This window comes from Scleropages formosus, chromosome 18, assembly GCF_900964775.1.
Source record: "Scleropages formosus chromosome 18, fSclFor1.1, whole genome shotgun sequence".
Lineage (NCBI taxonomy): Eukaryota > Metazoa > Chordata > Actinopteri > Osteoglossiformes > Osteoglossidae > Scleropages > Scleropages formosus.
In genome coordinates this window covers 11,729,271-11,752,790 of record NC_041823.1, presented here as the reverse complement: position 1 = coordinate 11,752,790, position 23,520 = coordinate 11,729,271, and the positions used below count along the sequence as shown (strand labels likewise).

At 42.8% G+C, this 23,520-nt stretch overlaps 2 protein-coding genes across 2 annotated transcripts in view; one reads left to right on the top strand and one right to left on the bottom strand.

The window, feature by feature from the left end:
• Window positions 1-1,505: 1,505 nt before the first annotated feature.
• LOC108927368 (sodium-dependent neutral amino acid transporter B(0)AT3-like) lies at window positions 1,506-10,629 on the bottom strand. Its single transcript, XM_018740628.2, has 12 exons — window positions 10,452-10,629; window positions 7,703-7,843; window positions 6,812-6,946; window positions 6,500-6,681; window positions 5,934-6,044; window positions 4,254-4,366; window positions 3,963-4,091; window positions 3,190-3,346; window positions 2,862-3,066; window positions 2,576-2,735; window positions 2,295-2,457; window positions 1,506-1,700 (listed from the first exon to the last, which is right to left on the bottom strand). Exons 1-12 carry the CDS (start codon window positions 10,627-10,629, stop codon window positions 1,506-1,508), a joined length of 1,869 nt encoding a protein of 622 aa, XP_018596144.1.
• A 7,266-nt stretch (window positions 10,630-17,895) lies between these two features.
• Window positions 17,896-23,520, top strand: part of fhod3b (formin homology 2 domain containing 3b) — a 130,562-nt gene continuing 124,937 nt past the window's right edge. Inside the window, exon 1 of the mRNA XM_029246040.1 lies at window positions 17,896-18,439. Coding sequence (XP_029101873.1) covers window positions 18,275-18,439 — 165 coding nt within the window. The 5' untranslated portion in view covers window positions 17,896-18,274. The remainder of the gene's footprint in view (window positions 18,440-23,520) is intronic.

Here is a 23,520-nt window from a genome sequence, read left to right as displayed (position 1 = left end):
TCTTTTATTGTGGTAAAATACACACACACACACACACACACACACACACACACACACACACACACACACACACACACACACACACACACACACACACACATTTTCAGAACCGCTTGTCCCATACAGGGTCACAGGGAACCGGAGCCTACCCGGTAACACAGGGTGTAAGGCCGGAGGGGGAGGGGACACACCCAGGACGGGACGCCAGTCCGTCGCAAGGCACCCCAAGCGGGACTCGAACCCCAGACCCACTGGAGAGCAGGACCGTGGTCCAACCCACTGCGCCACCGCACCCCTTGTGGTAAAATAGTCATGCTTTAATTTATTGTGTAACAGCACAAACTTTTGAATCCAGCAATGCAAACAAATAAAATAACAGATAACAGTGAAATAATGTGCATCATTTAATTCTATAATAGAGGTTATAAAAATAATACAATAATAAAACAACAATGAAATAAAACACACAAAAAAAACTAAATAAGCTAATCGGAAGTTAAAATAGTAAAAAACAAAATTGCATGGCCTTAGGAGTTACTGCACTGTATTAAGCTGTGTATCTACAGAAAGCTATGCCATTGTCCATTGTCAACAACCTCTTGTCCTGAGCGGTGTCGCGGTGAGCCGGAGCCTTACCCGGCAACACATGGCACGAGGTCGAAGCAGAAGGAGATATTATAATCTAAATATTCTGAAATTAGTTGTTTAGTGGGGGGCGTGATGGTGCAGTGGGTTTGACCGAGTCCTGCTCTCCGGTGGGTCTGGAGTTTGAGTCCCACTTGGGGTGCCTTGCGACGAACTGGCGTCCCGTCCTGGGTGTGTCCCCTCCCCCTTCAGCCTTATGCCCTGTGTTGCCAGGTTAGACTCCGGCTCGCCATGAACCTGCTTAACACGAGCGATTTCAGGTGATGTGTGTGATGTGCAATTCTACAACTCACAACAGATTAATAACAGGCTCCAGCTCCCCGTGACCCTGTATGGGACAAGCAGTTTCAGATGGTGTGTGTGTGCAGTTGTTTTAGTCAAGTTACTCAAAATTAGTTTTGAAAAGCATTTTTAAGTTAAAAATAGTGATGTAAAGGGTATAAAAAATTTTTAAATATCTGATATTTTTTAGCTTTCTCGTAACTATGACTCTTTAATCCTCAGTTCAGACCTCCACCTCATTCATTTTTTTGTTACCATGGAATTGAAAACAAAACAAAAACAGATATCTCTGTTTTGGATCAAACATCATTAATAAAAGATTATAAGAAATAAGGCAATATAAAATTTTCCCTTTACAATGAGCATGAAGATATGAATAGGGATCATTACTATGGGAGAATTTTAGAAGCATTCTTGAAATTCTCCAGTGAAGTTTGGTCATTTAGTCATTTAACTCATTAGCAGAGATATAAGAACTGAGAGGAGCAAAAGGAAATTGCGAGTCTCTGAATATGTTGTAGTCTGAAATGACAAGAGCTGAAAATAGTGTCTGTCCTCAAGAGGAAAACAGGACAGTTCTACATGTCTGATACGTAGCCTTCATTCTCATAGAAACTGGGGGCACGCAAGCGCTCCACGCGCTTCTTCAGGAAATGGACAAATCTGTAGAGCGCCACCAGCGGAATCAAAATGCAGGGTACAGTGGAGAGCAGCACGCAGATAGCACACACCCAGCCGGGGTACGGCAGCACCTCATACATGGGAAAATCCACCTGGGGAGCAGATACCTCAGTTTAGAGAGAGCAGCACTGGTTGAAATTACATTATATCTTTTTGAAATGCATGAAGTGAATTGAGTCTTAATCATTTTGTCCCTGAACTCAGCAGGACTGGCCTGTTTTCATTTTTGATGATACACACACACACACACACACACACACACACACACACTTTCTGAACCGCTTGTCCCATTCGGGGTCACGGGGAGCCAGAGCCTAACCTGGCAACACAGGGCGTAAGGCTGGAGGGGGAGGGGACACACCCAGGACAGGACGCCAGTCCGTCGCAAGGCACCCCAAGCGGGACTCGAACCCCAGACCCACCGGAGAGCAGGACCCGGTCCAACCCACTGCACCACCACGCCCCCCTTTTTGATGATAATCTGAAGCAAAATAATGAAAGTACTTCTCTTGAATGTGTTGCAGTAGGATGAAGACAAATGAGCCTGTTTAGCTTATCAGGAAGCAATCTTATGTATAGACCTCAGCAGTAAAAGCTTAGCTCCAACTTTCAGATCTGGTCATTTCTCAAAATCTTTCCTGTGTGGGGATGCTATAGAGGTTTTCTCTGCAGCAGGCTGGACTTACATAGTTTGGGTTCCATGCAGAATAGGTCAGCTCCTGCATGGCCTGGATAACCACATAAGCCAGCAATACAACCAGCAGCATAAGAGGGCTGATGACCCTCCAGTTGGCCTGCCAGAAAATGTTGGGCCTCCGACCCGTCATCCATTCAATATCATCGCTGAACCTGAGGACAGATGGAAACACGTAGCCTACACCTGCATGTTTGATTACAATATTAATGATCAGGTACCAAAGAAGCCATTCATGTAAAATGAACAGAAACAAACCAGCTCAACACATACCTGTTAATTCCATAGACATAAGATACAGCAGTGATCTCAAAGAAGGCAATGACGAGTAAAGGCACAGATCCAACATAACTGTTGAAAATCTCAAGCCAGTAATTTCCTGAGCCCAAAGCAAAGATGAAGGAGAAAATGAAGTACACCAGGCACATGAACCCTAGGGAGAGGAAGAGAGTCTGCTAGTGGTGTATAGCTGAGTCTTGAGTCATTGTTCAGACAGCGTGCGTTATCACTAAAGGAGGCCTATGTCTGAGTTGCGTGTTAGCTCAGACAGCTTTGTTACCTGTGAAAATCTCTTTGGGAATGCATGTGGGAACCAGTTTCAGGTCAAGCAACGGTGTGAGGACACCTTCAAGGTTTCCAAACATGGAGGACAGGCCAAGAGTAAAAAGCATGATGAAGAAGAGCACAGACCAAACTTGGGAACCTGGCATCTTGATCACTGCCTCAGTGAACACGATGAAAGCCAAGCCCGTTCCCGAGGCACTCTGGGAAGAGAGATGATCTCAGTTTGAATCTCTGCATGATTACTGGGGTACCTGCTCAGAATATAGACTCAAACACAATACACATGACCCTTCTGGATAGAACAGAGTATTGAAGTTCATTACCTGGTCAAGGAAGGTCTGAAGATCACAGACCTTCAGATGAAGGTTTGCCACTTTGGTAGGATCTGAAGTATTCAGGTAAGTCAGCCAAGTCTCATAGTTCTCAATTGTTATGTTTTGGTCTCCCATATTAAATGCATTTGTCAGGGACAAAATATTGCTGTAAGTCATTAAGACACATATAGTACAATTCATTAAAAAAACTCATTGATTCCTGTAGCACGGTCCTGATTTCAGAATAATTTAATACTCTTATGCTGATGTACATGTGAGAAAAATGTCTCAGGCACAATAACATACTGAGTAGTTAAATCTGTTTTAATTGTTTTTAAAAACTATTGAACAATACTACTTTTTTAGATGTAAATTTGTGGTAGTCTTTGGAACTAACTGGTGTAATAATGTTTGCCATTGTTGTTTCAACATATTTCTTACATTCTTACGAGCTCTTTTTCTTCTTATGACAAAGTTTTAAGTACAATATTGTTGCAAAAATACAAATCATTTTATTACACACACACACACTTTTGGAACCGCTAGTCCCATATGGGGTCACGGGGAACCGGAGCCTACCCGGCAACACAGGGCGTAAGACCGGAGGGGGAGGGGACGCACCCAGGACGGGACGCCAGTCCGCCACAAGGTACCCCAAGTGGGACTCGAACCCCAGACCTACCAGAGAGCAGGATCCGGTCCAACCCACTGCGCCACCGCACCCCCTATTATTTTATTACAACTAATTACAAATGTTTGCATCTTCATGATATTAAACTCACTTGTTCAGGCAGTCCTCGTAGTTACTGTTAGCCTTAAATCCGAGAATGGCAAAGATTGGAATCGATGCATATATAGAGGTGGCACTGTTAATGCAGCCAACAATTATAGCATCTTGCTCGCAGTTGTTTCTGAAAGGTACAGATGTGTGCAATTATTCTGACAACACACGAATGAATGAATGAATGAAGTGAGCTGGTTTTCTTTGGAAGCATTGTCAAGCAATCAAACAATTTACTTCTCAGACATGTTTAACATCTAATTTATTTTTTACTCAGATAGATTTGTCTTACTTCTGAGGGTTATAGCTGGAGAAGGCAATGAGACCCCCAAAAGCCAAGGACAAGGAAAAGAATATCTGAGTAGCAGCATCTAGCCATACCCTTGGGTTCTTCAGTATTTCCCACTGCCAAAAGATACAGTCAGAGGACATAAGTGTCACTTTCCCATGAGACATATATGTATGTATATAAAATATATGAGGTAAACCTTATAAGTATCTATCCACATACACCGATCAGCAACAACATTAAAACCACTGACAGGTGAAGTGAATAACATTGATTATCTCGTTACAATGGCACCTGTCAAGGGGTGGGATATATTAGGCGGCAAGTGAACAGTCAGTTCTTGAATTTGATGTGTTGGAAGCAGGAAAAATGGGCAAGCATAAGAATTTGAGCGAATTTGACAAGGGCCAAATTGTGATGGCTAGACGGCTGGGTCAGAGCAACTCCAAAATGGCAGGTCTTGTGGGTTGACCCTGGTATGCAGTGGTTAATACCTCCCTATCAAAGTGGTCTAAGAAATGATAATGGGTGAACCAGTAACAGGGTCATAGGTACCCAAGGCTCATTGATGCACGTGGGGAACAAAAGCTAGCCCGTCTGGTCCTATCCCACAGAAGAGCTACTGTAGCACAAATTGCTGAAAACCATAATGCTGGCCACGATTGAAAGGTGTCAGAACACACAGTGCATTGCAGCCTGCTGCATATGGGGCTGTGTAGCTGTAGACCGATCAGAGTGCCCATGCTGACCCCTGTCCACTGCCAAAGCGCCTACAATGGGCATATGAGTGTCACAACTGGACCATGGAGCAATGGAAGAAGGTGGTCTGGTCTGATGAATCTTGTTTTCTTTTAGATTATGTGGATGCCTGGATGCGTGTGTGGGAAAGAAATGGCAGAAGGATGCACTATAGGAAGAAGGCAAGTCAGGGGGAGGCAGTGTGATGCTCTGGGTAATGTTCTGCTGGGAACCTTTGTGTCCTGGCATTCATGTGGATGTTATTTTTACACATACCACCTACCTAAAGATTGTTGCAGACCATGTAAACCATTTCATGGCAACAGCATTCCCTGGTAGCAGTGGCCCTCTTTCAGCAGGATAATGCACCCTGCCACACTAAGAAAATTGTTAAAAAGTTGAAGGTTTGACTTGGCCTCCAAATCCCCCAGATCTCAGTCCGATCGAGCATCTGTGGGATGTGCTGGAAAAACAAATCCGAACCATGGAGGCCCCACCTCGCAAGTTACAGGACTAAAAGGATCTGCTGCTAACTTCTTGTTGCCAGATACCACAGGACACCTTCAGAGGTTTTGTGGAGTCCATGCCTCGATGGGTCACAGCTATTTTGGCGGCATGAGGGGGACCGGTGGTTTTAATGTTACGGCTGATTGGTGTATATATTTGTAGTTCAGTTCAATGTGTAACATCTGGTCATCCAGTAACATGGTTGAGGACAGAGTCTTGAGTGTTGTCTGTTAAAGACAAGGAATTCAGGCATCTTTGTACCCTTATGCGAAACTAGAAAAAAATGTTCAGCTATAAAATTTGGTAAAACGGTAATCTTTCCTTCATTGACAAAATGAGTAGTCAAGTTAAATCCAAGATCTCTTGAAGGTATAAAACAGTGAATCAGCCCAAGTAAGTGATCCACTACATTACTCTGTGCAGCAACAGGAGGCTGACCTGGGGTGTGAACAGGTACTTCAGGCCAGTCATGGCACCTGGCAGGGTTAGCGCTCTGACGAGGAAGATGGTGAGAACGAGGTACGGGAATGTGGCTGTGATGTACGCCGCCTGCAGAACAATATTTTAGACAGTCCAATCTGAACCTGCAATCACGGTATACACTCCTGTCTTTCTTGCACTTGCCTTCAAACAAAAGGTTAGCAGTTCGGAAAAGCAATTATCATGACGTATCGCAAGGAATGCCACTGATTTTTTTTTTTTTTTTATTTTAAAATAACCTCCTGCTATTAATGACTGACAATGGCATAGCTGACATCAGGTTTGTCATGGATTGTGTTTATTTCTGCAAGGGAAGTACACGTATATGTAATTCATTCTACAGACAGACGTAACACTCTTCTTGTCATTATTGAGAGTAAAACCTGCATGAATGTCCTAACTCAACCACATTTTGAGTAATGTTTGCAGCTAGTTAAATACAAGTGAAGTGAAATGACTTTTAAAAATATGGTCTTGTAAGGGTCTGGCACTTTTAAAAGGTCTGCAGCCTTCAGTTAGCCCACCTTGCCAATGGTCTCAATGCCACGGATGAAACAGACGTAGACAATGCACCAGGCTGTGGCCAAACATATGACGAGCCACCACTGCAAGGAGCCACTAGTCTCAATGTTGGGAGTGATGTTCAGTGTCTCCCGGTACCAGAAGTAGTTCACTGGGCTGCTCAACTCACATTCCCTCACGTATTCTGAAAGATTAGCATTGGAGGTTAAAGTGTCACTCACACAGACTAGCCCGACAAAGTACGCCATGCTTTACGGATTGAAAACATTGACAGCTGTGTTTGTTTTCCTTGGATGTCTGCTCGACTGACTTACCTGTGAGGTTAAAGACAGGACATGATCTCCAAGGAAGTGGATTTTGAAATGAATGGAAGAAATACCACAGAACCCAAGCCAAGATGGTGTTGTAGAACATGCCTACCAAGAAGGACACCACCATCGAAGCCATGCCTGCAAAGGAGTGTATGGCTCATAAGGAATTGTGTTATACGCAACCAAATATTTTCATGGGACATGCACTGATGAGTGTCTGAACAATATCTTCCAACCAACAGTGATTAAATCCACATAATAACAAACCCAAACCCAATCCCAACCATCATGCAGGCTGTTAATCATGGATAACAATAGAAAAATTACCAGACATTTATGAGTAAATTATTGTCAGGGTTAGGGTAAATAGAACACGGTCTTCAGACTTTTGAAATGATTTTCCCCATATAAAATACAGTGTTTTCGAATACAACCAGTAAAGGCTTCTGTTGTACTGCTCCTGGTGCACCTCTATAAGTTGTGAAGTTAACATCAAATTACGTGAAAACTTCCTGCTGCTGAGAAGCTACTTTTTCATTTTATCAGAATTCACCCTTAGGTGCTGGAGCTGATCTCAAGTTAAATATTTTCCACCTTTACCAGTGTGAACTGAGGGTTTTGAGCCAGTTTCTACATTACAACTGTGTACGATACCATGCTTAACTTCAGACATACATCAGAAACCAAAAGGGGTTTTTGTGTGTTGCTAATTTCAAACTACAAAATAGAGTTATTCATTTCTATGCTGCAAGAGTCCGGCATTGTGCTGAATCAGACTGGAAAAAACAACCAAGCACGGCATACAAGGATTGGAAGTGAACAGCTTTATACTCTAAAAACTTTATCCTTTGCACAGGTTCTGTTTACTATGGACAGAACTAGATGCCCACATACCTACACCACCCAGGTAAGGTGAGATGGAGTTCCAGACCCCGATGCTTCCCATTCGCAGGCGCTGACCGATGGCTAGTTCAAGGTATAACAGAGGCAGCCCCTCAAACACCAGCGCAATCAAGTAGGGGATCAGAAATGCACCTGGAAGAGCAATGATTGTTTTCATATAGGTTTGTGCTGGACAGTCAAGCCCATCTAAGATATGGAGCTGTGACTGACTACATTTTTTTCTTTAGTTGCTGCCTTTGTCCAAAGTAAGTTTCAAGGTTAGATAATCAGCTTCATGCAGTAGGTTATTTTTACTGAAGCAATTTAGATTATGCTTCTTGCTCAAGGGTACTGTAGCAGGAGCGAGATTCAAACCAGGGACCTTCAGACTGCAAGGTGACCACCCTAACTACTACGCCACCTGCTGACTCATATCCCCTGTAAATTGTATACGAAAAGTACTGTGTTCAGAACTTAACCGTTGGCATGTTTGGTTGCAATTTTCAACCGAATTTATGTATGGAGTGAATTTTACAAATATAGCAAATATAAGCTGAACACATTTAATTATTCTCTACTGAACTGTTGATGGGCTGTGTGGAATTTGCATTAATTATCTTAATAATGAGAACATGAGTTGGAAAATCCAGTTTATCCATGCACAAGAAATCCTTGTGACAGTAAGCACTGACATATCCAATTCGTTGAGACTCTAGCTAAGAAAACGATGGGGTTGACTCGAGTCCAGAGTACATTGTAAATGCTCTCTGCAGCAACTGTATATTTGACTTTGACACTAAAACACATATGAGATGTGGCTGAACAAAGGCCAATCACTCAGCCAAGGAACTAAGACTGTGAATATCACATTGTTTTTCCTCACTGTAACTGTCAATGTTATCTCAATGCTGCCCTTGCTTTTCAGTATAAATCACATAATCACCTTCCAGTATCCAAGGAACCAATGACCAGCTCCCTATTATTGTTGTTCCAATAATATGATCAATGATTCACTGAAACTTTCAGCTGACAGCTATTATCTGTTGTTTCTGTGTAAAATAATGTTTCATTTTATATAGTTTTATTAATGTATTATTTTCTCTATTTTATCTAAAGTTTTATTTATTAAATTTTTTTTAAATAGTTACTTAATGCTGAATAGTTACTTTGTTGTTGCCTCAGGATAAACATACCTAGAAATTAATATATTCAGCAGAACCTAGTATATTTTTATGCATTTGGTGTTTCATTGTACTGATAAAAATAGACTGTTTCAGACAAGTTAATACTGCCATGAAAGTGAGCTGAAGGGTGGGTGGGTGGGGGATGGCAAAATTTCCCAGTTAAGGAAAAATAGTTTGAGATGCTGGCCCAAGATTTGATTGAGAGTGTAAAACATTACCAGATTTAATTAGTATTCCTATAAAGGTCTTCTTGGCTCTGGAAAAGAACTTGTATGGACACATAGGAAAATTCTGGCATAGTAAAACATGAAACTAGCAAACTCCTTGTTGACCATTAGCCACAGAATGAGTTGAATTATTTTTTACTTAGTAAATGATTTTTTTTAGTCTTAAAGAGAGACAGCAAAGTGTAACAAAGATTTGGGGGAAAAAAACTCTTAAACTCACACTGACAGCTTGAACTGTTCATGGTCACAGCAGTGCGGATGGAGCCTATCCAAAAATCACTGGGTGCAAGGCTGAGGGAGCTCAACTCTGCAGAGGAAGCCAGTCCATCGCAGGGTAATCATACACACACACACACACACTCACCCATTCACACACTATGGGCAATTTAGCATCACCAGTTCAGCTGAATTGCATGTCTTTGGTACGTGGGAGGAAACCAATACAGACACAAGGAGAACATAAAACCTCCACACAAACTGAGCCAGATTCAAACCTGAGCAGCCCAGGTGCTGTGAAGTGACACCTGCTGCACCACCCTGCCACCCTCATCTCTCTTACAAATAGCATTTTTTTTTTTTTACCAGTACTTCGGGAAATTAAAAATCCTGTTTCCACAAAATGTATTGCAAAGTGAAGTGATTGTTATACTGACATTTTTATTTCCTTTGTGGAAAGCTATTAAAAAATCACAGTCTAGTACCACAGGAAAAATGTGGGATAGATGCAGCGGATTCTTAGAATTCACATAACGCCACCCTTGCAGTGTTTCAGTGAGTTAACAAAGCATTATATATATATTTTTTTCATTTCGCTGACACCTTTCTCCAAAGCAACATATAAGGTTAAGCAATCTGCCCATTTATACCACTAGGTAATTTTACTGGAATAATTTAGGGTAAGTACATTGCTCAGGGGTACTACAGCAAGAAGTGGGATTCATACCAGCAATCTTTGGACCCAAAGGCATCAGTTCTCACCACTAAACTATCAAAATCTCGCAAATATCACAACCACACTACACGAAAGGTCTAAACTCTAAATGTTTTTGTTAATAAGGTTATAAAATAAACAATGTGACCACGTGAAGCTATTTTACAATGACTCTGAGAACTATGCAGATGCAGAAAACATATCATCGAAACAACAAAATAATCATTTGTAAAACAAAATGCATAAAACATTTTTAAGGAGAACTGAAAGTAATGGAAGTCTAATAACTGCTTGTGTGACACTAATTCTTAAAGAAATCAAATATGAAGTTTGTTCACTTTCAGTTTTTTAACTCTGGTAATATTTTTCGTATACCCTGACATGTACGAAACTATATGTATACGTATATATTCACTTACCTCCCCCATAGATCTGGCACAAGTAAGGAAATCGCCAGACATTACCAAGACCCACAGCAAATCCAATGCAGGTAAGCAGGTACTGAATCTTATTGTCCCATTTGGGTCTTTCACCTGTGCTCTTTGATACCTCAACGTTGGCAGTATCAGCTTTGACTTCTGTTCCCTTTGCGCTCATCCTGAGTGTGTCCTACACCCAACCCTGGTCTTCACTTATGTGGTTCTTCCTGTCCAGTGTGGGCTTCTGCAGTTTTCTTTGGAAGGTTGTCAGATATACCTCAAACCCTGGTATACTTTCTGTACTTGGATATCAGTCTCTTGTCTTGTATGGCAGGTGGTGGGGGTGAGAGGGTGGGAGGTGTCTGAGTGAACACTGCAGTGCGTTGAAGGACCTGCTGTATCACAGGTTCTTGACAGGAAGGGCATGAAAAGTGTAATAGTTATTTTGCAGTCAGTGAGAAGTGAGACAGCCTATTATAACTGTTCATAATAACTATGTGTGTATGTGCAAATGGGTCATTAAAGGGAGATGAAAGCAATTCCCAGTGCAAATGGAATTATGAGTGGTGGGATGGGGGAATTAGGGATGAGAGATTTTAAAACTATATAGAAAACTTTATCTTTAAATTTTTAAACTTCAAGATGTCTTAAAAAGGGTAAGGAAAAGAATGAAAGGGAAGAAGGAAATAATTTCAGGGGGGCTTAAAAACATAAAGAGCCAAAGGTGCTGATTTATCTGACATTTTGACAGGTTGCTGTTTGATTTAGAACCATTTCTGTTATATCTTTGTGAAATTCTATAGTATTTTATTTTTTTCCACTAGTCCTCCTAAGTTTTTGTATTTATGTTTAATAATTCAATATGTACTCCAGGGAAAGGGGGGGCGCAGTGGTGCGGTGGCACAGTGGGTTGGAGCGGGTCCTGGTGGGTCTAGGGTTCGAGTCCTACTTGGGGTGCCTTGGAATGGACTGGCGTCCTGTCCTGGGCGTGTACCCTCCCCCTCCAGCCTTTTCCCCTGTGTTGCTGAGTTAGGCTCCGGCTCCCTGAAACCCCGTATGGGGCAAGTGGTTTCAGATGATGTGTGTGTGTGTGTGTGTGTGTGTGTGTGTACTCCAGGGAGCCAAAGCAAACGCTGATGAAAGATACACCATGTACTGATGCAGTGAGGTGCTACAGCAAGAAAGACACCTTACACAACAGCACTGTATATAGTGTACAAAGCATGATATACAGTACAGAGCATATTCTCCTCACAAAGTTGGCATGTTCAGCATAGCATGACATTGAGTTAACAGTGTGAATGAAAATCAACATGCTGTGTCCTGCCTTTCAAAGAAAAAGACAATTATTAACAGTCGACAAGTATTTGTTAAAACCTCTGTTTTAACTAACAAAAACCTGCTGTATTTCTATGTCGCTTATGTTATTCTAAGCCTCAACATTTTCTCAGTATATTTTAAACCATAATAACTGGCAAGACAAGATTTTAAAAAAGACATTTTTTTTTGATTGTAAGGAAAAGACTTCATTTTAAGGCTGATGTTCTCTTTGTTTCGATCTTTACTCCTCTCTGATGCAAGTAAGAAACAATGCAGAGCAGAGTTCTCTTTTGTAGGCCATTATAAATATATATATAGTGTGTGAGTGACACAGTTTGCACTGATGTATGGATGAGTGAGCCAGTGTATGTAGGGTATCTAGCACTGTATGTCACCTTGGTGAACAAGGTGTGTGGGCTGATAGCACTACACAGTATCCACTGGAAGTGGCATTACTAAATAAATAAATGTAAATGTAATGTAAATGCAAATATTGCCATAGTGGTCCCCCGCAATCCACTGTCAGACTCTCACTTGCCTGATCATACCGCCTTTCCCCAGATATTCTTCATCCTTCAATTCCTCAACAATGGTTAGGGAGTCTGCACCAACATGACATTTTTCTCCTCCAGAAGAAAGGCTGCAAATGGACACAAAGTGAGAGGAAGAGACTGACTAATACGTTCAGCTGCCAGTCACTGTCACTATGAAATGTGCAGCTTATGACGGAAAAGGAGGGAACCCATCTGCTCTGCATTGTAAGGGGTCGATTTTAGCACCCAGCTCACCAAATTCACAATAAAATAATAAAGCTGGTATCCTGAAGGTAGTGCCCATTCGAACAGGTAGGGAGTGTCAATGGAATTTCATGTTTCCTGTTTCATATTAAAACCAAAGTAGATGGCTCTGTACAGTTCTCATGCTAGAGCCATGATACACAGAACAGGGGAATCGCTGTCAGGCTCAAAGTACAAGGACAGACATTATATTTCATTTACATTAGTTTACAATGTGTATCACCCACTTGGTTTTGAATGGGAATTTGACCATGGCACCAGTACTGCAAATGTATTTATTAGTCCTATCATTTAGTTACTTGATAATGTTTTGTAATCCACACTGATTTACGTGCTATCTAATTTGGGTTGACATATCATATATATGCGTGGATATTCCAAGCAAATGGGGGTGCGGTGGCGCAGTGGGTTGGACCGCAGTCCTGCTCTCCGGTGGGTCTGGGGTTCGAGTCCCGCTTGGGGTGCCTTGTGATGGACTGGCGTCCCGTCCTGGGTGTGTCCCCTTCCCCCTCCGGCCTTACGCCCTGTGTTGCCGGGTAGGCTCCGGTTCCCTGCGACCCCGTAAGGGACAAGCGGTTCTGAAAATGTGTGTGTGTATTCCAAGCAAAAAAGCAAATCAAGACCGGAAACTCATGAACAATCGGTGACCTTTACACTACATCACCTGTCCTAAATTATTGTAAAAATATTACTGAATGAAATTCACTAGGAAAGATTAAAATTCCTTTAGCTGGTATACTGTGATATGCTTTGTGAATGAAAGGAACTCTTTTTTTTGCAAATTAAGAACTAATAAGTGATAAGCTCACAAAGCCACCCTGCATTAGGGAACAGAATGTAAGGGCATAAGCAAACAATTGGATAACAAGAAAAGAGTACATTATAAAATGCTGACGGGTTTGGTGTGTGATAGAAAGCACACAGGCAATGTCTACGTAAAGAAAACAGCAACGAGAAAGTACAATGAAAAGTGTTACATTGCACAACCAAAGGGGGGCACGGTGGTGCAGCGGGTTTGTCCTGTGCCTGCTCTCTGGTGAGCCTGGGGTTCCGAGTCCCGCTTCGGATGCCTTGTGACGCACTGGCGTCCCGTCTTGGGTGTGTCCCTTCCCTCTCCAGCTCTGCACCCTGTGCTGCCGGGTTTCAGCAAGTGTATGTGTGCATAACCAAAATAAAAATAGCTAAGTATTAAATTACCACCAATGCTGGTTTTGAAAACTAAATTACTCACAATTATAAAAGCATGTATACAACAGATTAATTTTTACAAGAGCAATGCAAGGTACCTACTAGGATGCAATACTGTAGGAGCAGCAGTTCAAAGCCAAGTCTTTTCACGGAAAGATGATGGTTTGAACCATTCGATGTCCACATGACATTTCAGAATTTCTGATCATTTGACCAAACATGCTTAAATGTAGAGGACAGTCATCATCATTAGGGATACAGTGTCACAGTGGGTAAAGCTGCTCCCTCACTGCTCCTCAGTTCTTTGGTTGACACAGGTTTGAGTCCAGGGTGTATGAAGTTTGCATGTTTCCACCCTGTGTTTGCACCACACAGGCATTCGTAGAAGAAGGTGCTCAGATACCTCTATGGTTCCTTTCATTTGACAGCCTGGCACTTTCACACACATCAAAACGTAGATGAATCTCTCCTCATTTTCATTAGTGTGCGCCTGAAGCAGGTTTTTTGCCTGTACTATCCCAAATGGAGGGGAAACACACACGTATTTACCATATATGCGAAAAGTTCTAAATTGCAGCATATATCCAGCATATAGTTATAATATACTTGCAGGGATGTATAAATGTGAAGGGTAAAACTACTTTTGTTAAAACGTAAAAAAAAAAAAGTTAGAAGATATTTTGTTAATTCTAGGGCCATTTACATGTATTAAAGAATTTCACTTTCAAATGGCGTATCTCATAATAAATTTTGTATATACCCATAATTGAGAAATCTAATAGTTTATGAAGAAGACATCCATAAGATTTGCAAGGAAATGTTATTGGAAAGAAGTTACTGTGAGACGCAGAAGTATTTCATCCGCTCACTACATGGCTCTTCTTTATGTATATGGATATAATTGTTAGTTGTGATCTAAAATTAGACAGCTTTTTTTAAAATATGTAAACATTTGTTTTTATATGTTATTTACAGTTTGTGGATCTTTGTGTTGCAGTTCCAACTACTTAGACTAAAAGGAAATATTGGAGCTATTGACATAACTGATGTAATTGAAAATAAAATATTCTGTGAGTTTTTGATTTTGATATATGTAACCTGTATTATTTTTGTGACATCTTTGTGAATAATAATGTGCTTAGTCCTACTCGTGTAAAATCAGCAGTACTAGCAAGTTGTATATTGTACGGACTGTGTAGCAATGACTGATAATTTTTTGCACATTTTGAACATGTACTACTGATATGGTTATATTTGCTCACACTTTAAAAGCTTTTATCCTTATCCCATTGCTGAAATTTAGTCTATTACACTGTGTCATTTGCTTGGCAATATCAAGACCTTGTACGGTCAGGCACTAAAGTATTGTTTTATATTTAGCACATTTTATGGAGGAACGAGTCTGCTAGAAAAGTAACCAACAGAATGTGAAACTGGAATAAGCAGTAATACGTGAAAACTCAAACTCATTCTGTAAAAATGTAATTCAATTTTTTTACAATGTAATGTAAAATTTATATAATACCACCATTTATGCTGGTGCACATTATATCACAAGTAGCTGCCTGTAGGACTGAGTCAAATAGGAAATACAAAGATCAACATGATGTCTGATATAAAATTATACAAATTTATTTAGCTGTTAGGAGTTGAAGAGAAGTGGGTCTTAAAGAGATGTGTTTTGAGATGCTTTGTGGATCCTAGGAAGGATTTGGTAGCTCTGGTAGCGGTGGGCAACCGCGGCACTCTTGCTACAGGTTTATTAGGTGCTGTAGGTATCAGGGTGCTGATCCTTTGACTATCTTGTAGGCCGTAAGCAGACCCTTGAGCTTGATATAGACAGCCAGGAGAGGACGTTGGAGACAGATGAAGAAGCGAGATACATGGGAATGCTTTGGCAGATGAAATACTCCTTGTGCCACAGCATTCTGGATTAGCAGTAGAGGCTTCAAGATTGAGTCCAGAGGACAAGACTGGAAGGGGTTGCAGTAGTATAGCTGAGGTATGACCGTGACCTGGACAAGGTGCAGTGTAGAGTGTGGTGAGAGATAAAAACAAATCCTACAAATGTTCCACAAGAGGCATAGGATCAAGTTATGATTTCAGTGCACTGTCAGAAGCAGACTTCAGTCAATTATTACTGTCAAGCTCAATGGCTAAGGCTGTTACCTTCTAATCTGAACATGCCTGTGTCAGATCCTGGTATCAGTACCCTGACCATTACATTTTCATTCGTTTATTAGGCTAACACATTTCTCAAAGTAGCTTTGGGACAACAAAGGTGCTTCGGCAGAGCACAGGATTCAAACCTGTGTCCTTCGAATCCGAAGGGATTTCCACTAACCACTATGTTACCTGCTGCACCCCAAGCAACATACTTATCCTGAATAAATTCAGCAGAAGTACTGTGCTGCATGAATGGGCAAAACATAGTAAATCTGATTGCCTGACGTTTTACATCCCCTTGGACAAAGGTGTCAGGAAAGTGAAGATAAGTAAGCGCTGTAGGGCTGTCATTCATTTGTGAAACTGTGCCCTCTGTTGGCAGATGGAAGCATAGCCAAGAGTAACAACACTTCCAAGTTGCAGTGCTCTATCTCTCTGGAGTGGAGGCCTTACCACTTCCTACAGAAAAGTGGCAAGCCAAAAAAATCTGAAAAAGTCCACATCTTACACATTTGATGTAATACAATATCCTCAACCGCTGATCATAAATGCTCATGTCTGTTGTACTAATTTTGTTACACTTTTTTTTTTCACTCACGTAAAGGAGTACCTTTAACTGGAGAGTTCCACACATAATTTTGCAGCTTCCCACTAGTTTCTTAGCTATAAAAAGGAATGTAAATGCTTTCTTCTATGAGAAATTTAATTTTCGCCATGAAAACAAAAAAAAAAAAAATAAAAATTTAATTGACATTTGTGAATAAGCACAAATTTTGGTGTTTACACCTAATCTGCCATGTATCCATCAATCAATGTACAAATTCTCTCGCTCTTAATTCTTGTTTGCTGCTCATTATATTCAGCCTCTTTTTGGTTCTTTTTTCCTTTTAGTAAATTAAGGAAAGAACTTTGTAAAGACAATACTTTGTCTTAAGTGTGCAGTGTAACAGAGAAACTGCATGCATTTAAAGATCACCGTTTCTCTGGTGTCAGTTGTGTCTCTGAACCTCTTGACTGCCTGTCCATTGATGAGAACCACTGCTTTTGCATTAAGACTATTCTTTCTGTTTATGCAAATGCATAACACCCCCAACACACACAGGGGGAGGGGCCACTGCTCCTGGAACTGACAGCATTTTGCGCCGTGTCCGTTGTCTTGTGGAACACACTGTGTTGCCAATGACAACGGTCGTAGAGCGCCGGTAATAGACACCCCTGCGGAGCGGGTCGCGCGCTAGCGCGGGGGATGCGGGGAGGGTGGGAGGTGCCAGCAAAGATTCTGTCACTTTCTTCAAAGTTGTCTCCTGATACTTTGTATTCACCGCGCGCCAAGCCACGGTTTGTATACTCCTGGTTACTTTGGAAACCGGGGGGGGGCACGCATTGTTTCGGAGAAACCACTTATTTAGTGTCTGCCCTCTTTAAACTTCCTTCAAAAGGGACAATGTGTCACGTGACGAAATTGTTCGCCATTTAGGCCAGGGTCCAAACAAATTGAAAGTTATTGTCTTTAGTTTAAACACAAATATATTTCCAGCTATTAATTTACAGCCGCGTTGCACGGAGCGTTAATACGGCTTGACCTCAATACGACAATGATGCTGCACGCACAACCGAAAAGTGTGTTATTATTTAATTGGATTTGGGCATAAAAGTGCAGCTTCTGCGAGCGGTTTAAAAAAAAAAAAAAAAAAAAAAAAAAAAAACTCACGTGGCCACCAGATGTCGCCATTTCGCAGAAAATTTTGCCCCGGTGTCCCTGAAGTTTCGCTGTCAGTGCGGACGCTTCGGCTGATGGAGGGGGTGTGGGGAGGTGCAGGGAGGTAGGTGTGTGTGTGTGTCTCAGTGTGTGTAGGGAGCTCCTCTCTCTCCTCTCCTCTCCTCTCCTCTCCAGTGTCTTTTCTGCACACTCGGAGCGAGGCTGGCAGTCCGGTCCCGGCTGCAGCAGCAGCAGCGGTCGCAGCACCTTCTTCGCTCGCTCGCTCGCTCTCTCGCGATGTCCTCGGACCAGAGCGTCCCTCGCATTTCGGCGACAAGAAGGAGGAGATAAAAGCACATACACGCAGCAGGGGCTGGACAGAGGATGTCTGTGAAATATCAATTAGGCGAATGAATCGTGGGTCTCAGATGCGCGTTTCACACACACAGCATCCGTGTGCGTTCCTGAGGCTGAAGCGGAGCCGCATCTCCTCAACTTTGTGACCTCCTCTAATCTGATGTCTTAACTGCCACGGTGCCAGACACCCGGGATTCCTGATAAAATCGCACCTTTTCAACCACCCGCAGTCTTGTTTTGTTTCTTCTTTTTTTTTTTTTTTTTTTTTTTAACAAGCTGTTTTGCATGGATGCACCATGGCCACCTTCACGTGCAGGGTTCAGTTCTTAGATGACACCGATCCGTTCAACAGCACCAATTTCCCCGAACCGACGAGACCTCCTCTGTACACCTTCAGACAGGACCTTCCCCTGGTGGACCAGATCGCAGGAGTCCACAAGACCCTGAAAGCCCCACACAAGGTAAGTCCTTCACCTGTCGGCACATCAGCCAAGTCGACTGCACATATTGGGGCTTTTTCCCTGTTACTGCGTGGAACGTGCATCCAAGAAGGGAATGACAGCTGTGTGAAGCGTTTCCTATCCGTCTTGTAACCCGGTAAATACACCATGAGTCGCTGCTGTCCAGCTTCGTTCAGCTGAATTCTGCCGTCCAAGCAACTCCATCAGTTGGGGAAGGTGGTCAGGAGATGTGTAACAGAGGTGCGTTTCCACGGTTCTTTGGTGATGTACCTCTCTGCCCACGAGGAGAACGTTGTGAGCATTGTCCTGAGGTCAAAGGTGTAAAAACTATTGTAGTGTTTTGTGTTCCGGGGTGCTTGATAAATATGAGCACACATCGCGCCAGTTAGAATCAGTTGGCACCCTTTGCTGCAGATCAACAAGATGTTCATCCATCTTTTTGGATAAGGAGACTTTGGTTTTGCTGTTGGTGCATGAGAGAAGTCAGCAGGTCAACATGTTATGGAAGGATGAGTGGCATGCATATGGCATCTCCAGGGAAAAGGTTTCCCTGCCCCACACACCTGGTAAGAGTGTATAAATTATATGGAAACTGCTTGACGTTTATTACCAACAGAGACCCCCCACCACCACCACTTCCCTCCCACTTCCGCTCCAGATAACTGCGTACCCAGACAAAACTCCGCAACCTTCATGCAATGACACCTAAGCCATGAGGACAGCAAAACTGCGAAAAGTATACTGGGCCACATACCCTCTTAAAAATGTCATGTGAGGAGTTACTTAGCTTTGTTTAAATAGAACCAAAATATTGTTATATTTAGGTTTCTGAAATTATGTTTCTATAATAGGCATTTGCACTGTTTTTTAATCTTTGTGTTTATGTATTGTTATGGTACCGTTTGTTGTTTGTTTGTTCGTTCATAGGTAACTAACACTGCTCAGTGTAGTGGCAGACTAAACACCCTCTGAAGGAATGTTTCTGCTTAAAGGACAAAAGCCTAAACTTTTGCAAAAAAAAAAAAATAAGATGCCAAAGAACACAGAGCACTGGTTTCTTTTGACTTCAGTGTGGTGACCAGAAAATCAGGACAAGTTTTGTATTAAAGTCAGATCCAGATGGTTTGCATTACAGTTGCTGTCTTTAGACATAAATTGTGACAGTGAGATTTGAACATCTTTGATCAGATTCTTACTGTGATGCAACAGTTCATTTTAGCGATAAACGAAATTCCACAGTCGGCCCACCATAGGTGATGTGGGAAATACTTACTGCAATGAACCAGTTCTTTGATGAACTCTTTTTTTTTTACACATATTGCCTTTTATGATGGGGGTGCGGTGGCGCAGTGGGTTGGACCGGGTCCTGCTCTCCGGTGGGTCTGGGGTTCGAGTCCCGCTTGGGGTGCCTTGCGGCGGACTGGCGTCCCGTCCTGGGTGTGTCCCCTCCCCCTCTGGCCTTACGCCCTATGTTGCCGGGTAGGCTCCGGTTCCCCCACGACCCCATATGGGATAAGCAGTTCTGGAAATGCCATGCCTTTTATGATTTACATTTCAAATTTCAAAAGCATCAGCTTTTGTCTGTAGTATCCTTGCTTTGTTTTTATGGTAACTACTAGATTTTTTTTTTTTGAACAACACATTATACTGGTTCAGTATCTATTAATCAACATCTGTTTCCCATCCATTCAAGAGGCTAATGCATAAAAGTTAATGACACCTGTTCTGGCTAAATGTGCCTATTCAGATTAGCTAACTGCCATCCTAGAGAGAACACCTTTAATTAGAGATATGGGGGGGAGGGGCTGTTTTCTTCTCTGGGTCCCTGTGGTTCCCCGAAGGCCGGCTTCAAGCCTTTGGAAACCACAGATGACCAGAAGTACCAGACTCCTTTTTTAAGGCGAAGGCTCCAGGCCTCAAGAGTTGCAGTATGGGCTCATTTTAATTCAGCCTAACCTCATAATTGTATCATTAAAATCAGTAACTGACAAGGTAGGTCTTCACTTGGTGATTCAGGTATAGAATGAGTTCCATTTGAAAGGGAATTATAAAACTCGTGGACCCTGTAATCTTTGACTGTTACACCCCCCACTTTAGAGTCTGCAGTATCTAATGTTGAACAAGTATATAATTTAAGAATATGTTCCTTAGCATAGGGAAGGGAGAAAGCACTACTGCGCTCTGTCTGCCATGTGGAAAGAACCCTTGTCATGGCTGCTGAGTGAGGTCCCAGGGACTGACTCATTATTGATACGAAAAGGCATCCGTAACAGACCAAAGATGTGATTAGCAGGTCAGTGAAAGAGCAGCAGGCTGGTGCCAAGGCTTTTTTCGTGACTATGACATCAGCCCCAAATGTAGATGCATCTCATGCAAATGAAGTGCACTTCTTGACTGCATGGCCAGTATATGGTCTTCGTCAGTCACGCAGAGTCACTAAGAACAGACCGACATCCAGCATGGAAAGGGAAGGGGGAAAAAAAGCATTCTATAAATAAGCAGTAGATTGTATTTTGTTTGGCTTGCATGGCGCAGTTTTGGTGTATTTGTCATTAAAGTATGTCGATTTTCAGTACAGCTGTCATTTTCAGTTCTCTCTTCAACGGTTCTTCTTTTTCTTGTTTGCGCCCATTGACAGTCCTCCCGGAAGCGCTCTACCGTTCACGGTGCATTGTTCACATACTGTGCGTTGATGCACGGCGGCGCATCGCTCCTTTAATGGTAACCGGACACTGTACCACGGAAGACCAGCGATGTCTTTAAAGATCAGTGTCACACACGTGTGTACGTACACATATTTCACCGGCACACCTCCTTGCCCCAAGGTTTACTTCGTGCTGCACAGACCCAGTGCTGTTCCTTGCGTTCCACCGTCTGTAGCAGTCTGCGAGGGTTGTGGGAAAAAATGTTGGAAAGAGAAATGTTTTGAATGGCTTTGGCTGAGGGCTGACTTTATCTGCGCCATGTGACAGCCCTACCTTCCACCTGCCAGCTCGCCTTAAATGGATTAAATTAAACTAGCTTTCTTCTCCAACCGTGCTCGATAGTCAGGCTTTCCCTCCGAGGACTTGGAGTCCCTTGGACATCGAGAGAATATTCAAGAGCTGCTTTTCTAACTAGATGTGTGTGTCAGAAAATCACTAGCCGGAATAAGGACTTCTAAAGAAACTTCTCAAATGTTTTTATTGCATATGGGGTCACACAGACCTCAGTTTTGTTCAGAAAACATTTTTTAAATAGTTTTCTGTAGTCAGCAAATTGGAATACTCAAACATCGGTTGTTTTGGGGATGCGTCACGGCCTCAAGAATTGCGTCAGGAATTTATTTTGGGTGCCCAAAAAAAGACACGCAGGTCGTAATCAAAAGTTCATTTGGTTTCCCTTTTCCCTCCGTCTGTCAGATCGACGGGCTTTTGAAACCCATCTCTCAGCACAGCGCGGCCTGCGAGTCACGAAACCTTCAGGATGCGGCGGGAGACCACAGAGGCCTGGCTCTCGTTTGGGGCCGGCCCTCGCCCCATCGAGCTGGGGGTGGGAATGCTCCCGTGACACGGAGGAGAGGGAAATAAAGCTGACAGAGTCCGACGTCCCCCAGTGCGAGTGGCCCATCCCTTGAACACATGATCTGAGCCCCAAACCAACCGTACTTAAAAAGTGATCTTAAAGAACCGCAAAATAAGCAGAGAGCAGCTCCCATGGCAAAGAGCGCACATCACACGCACCCGCCGCCAGAACTGATAAAAAGCAGCGAGGCCCGTGGGCACCGTCACTTAGAGAGCGGTGAGCTGTTTGCAAAAAAATGAGAATCGTACGTCTGCGTGCCGTGGAAAGCATCCGTTTTCCTATGGATATGTCTTTTTATTTTCTGATTTCGAGATCATTCTCACTCGTTTTGAAGGTTGGGGTACCAGTCGTCCAGAGCCTATCCCGGAAACGGGCTCAAAGCTGAGCAGGGCACCTTGGAAAGGATGTCGGTCCATCGCGGGGTAGTCAGGGTCCTACTTTTCTTGTTGATAGTGTAGCGCAGCATCACCCAGGCAGACTCAGCGCAGCCCTCATGGGACACGCAGAGCCGTGTACCGGCATTATCCCCCATAGTAACTGTCTCCATGCCCCATGGTAGGGTTGCCACTTCTGCTCTTTTTGTTTCTGCCCGTGTGTATGGCGAATAGGTCAGATAGTTAAAAATAGCTGTTGTTCCAACATGGCGTATGAGAGAAGCAGAGTTTCACCCTTTCTCTCTTGATTGTGTTTTGTCTAAGGAGTGGGTTGGAAATGGACAGAACACCTGCATTTTCAATTCCCTCTTTCAACACGTGCACACCCTGTGTTGCCAAGTCTGTTGCATCTTCCAGCAGTTGCTCACAGGTCAGTTTATCAAGTAGCCTGGTTTTCCATCTCTCTGTTTTTGGTTTTGTAAATGGCCTTAGCTTTCCATCTAGGTGTAAATGTTTCGTAAACCGAAAAGGTTTCCAAAGGTTTTATTTTTCTTTTTTTACCTTCCGTTGGTGAAGGAAACACCACCACTCTGGCAGAATCTGATGTGGTGTGGTCGCTAAAGCTCCCACAATCCATCAGCAAATTACAACTCTTTCTGCTCTGGCCACTATGACTCATCCGCACTTTATTGATGCTGCAGGCGTGCACACACACACACACACACACACACACACACACACACACACACACACACACACACACACACACACGCACGCACTCACACGCACTCGCTGTCTCGCTTTCCCTACTTTCCCCTTCCCTTGGCTGTCCATCACGCTCATTCTTTTGGGAAACCATTTTTTTTTGCCTACATATTACTTTAGAGAAATTACAGAGGCCTGTAATTAGGAGCTATGTTAAATGCCGTAAAATATAGGTCAGTCCTCTGCCATGGCAGCGCATGGGGATCACATATTATGTCCACATTGTTCTGTTGAGCAGAAGCTGCGACAGTCTGTCTGCATAGAACGGACGAGTTGATGGGGACAGTGAACGGTACCATATGCCACGCTGAACTGATCCCAGCCATTCAGAAGTGTAAAGAAAACAGTCATAAAGCATAGTGCTTTGTACCCAACTTC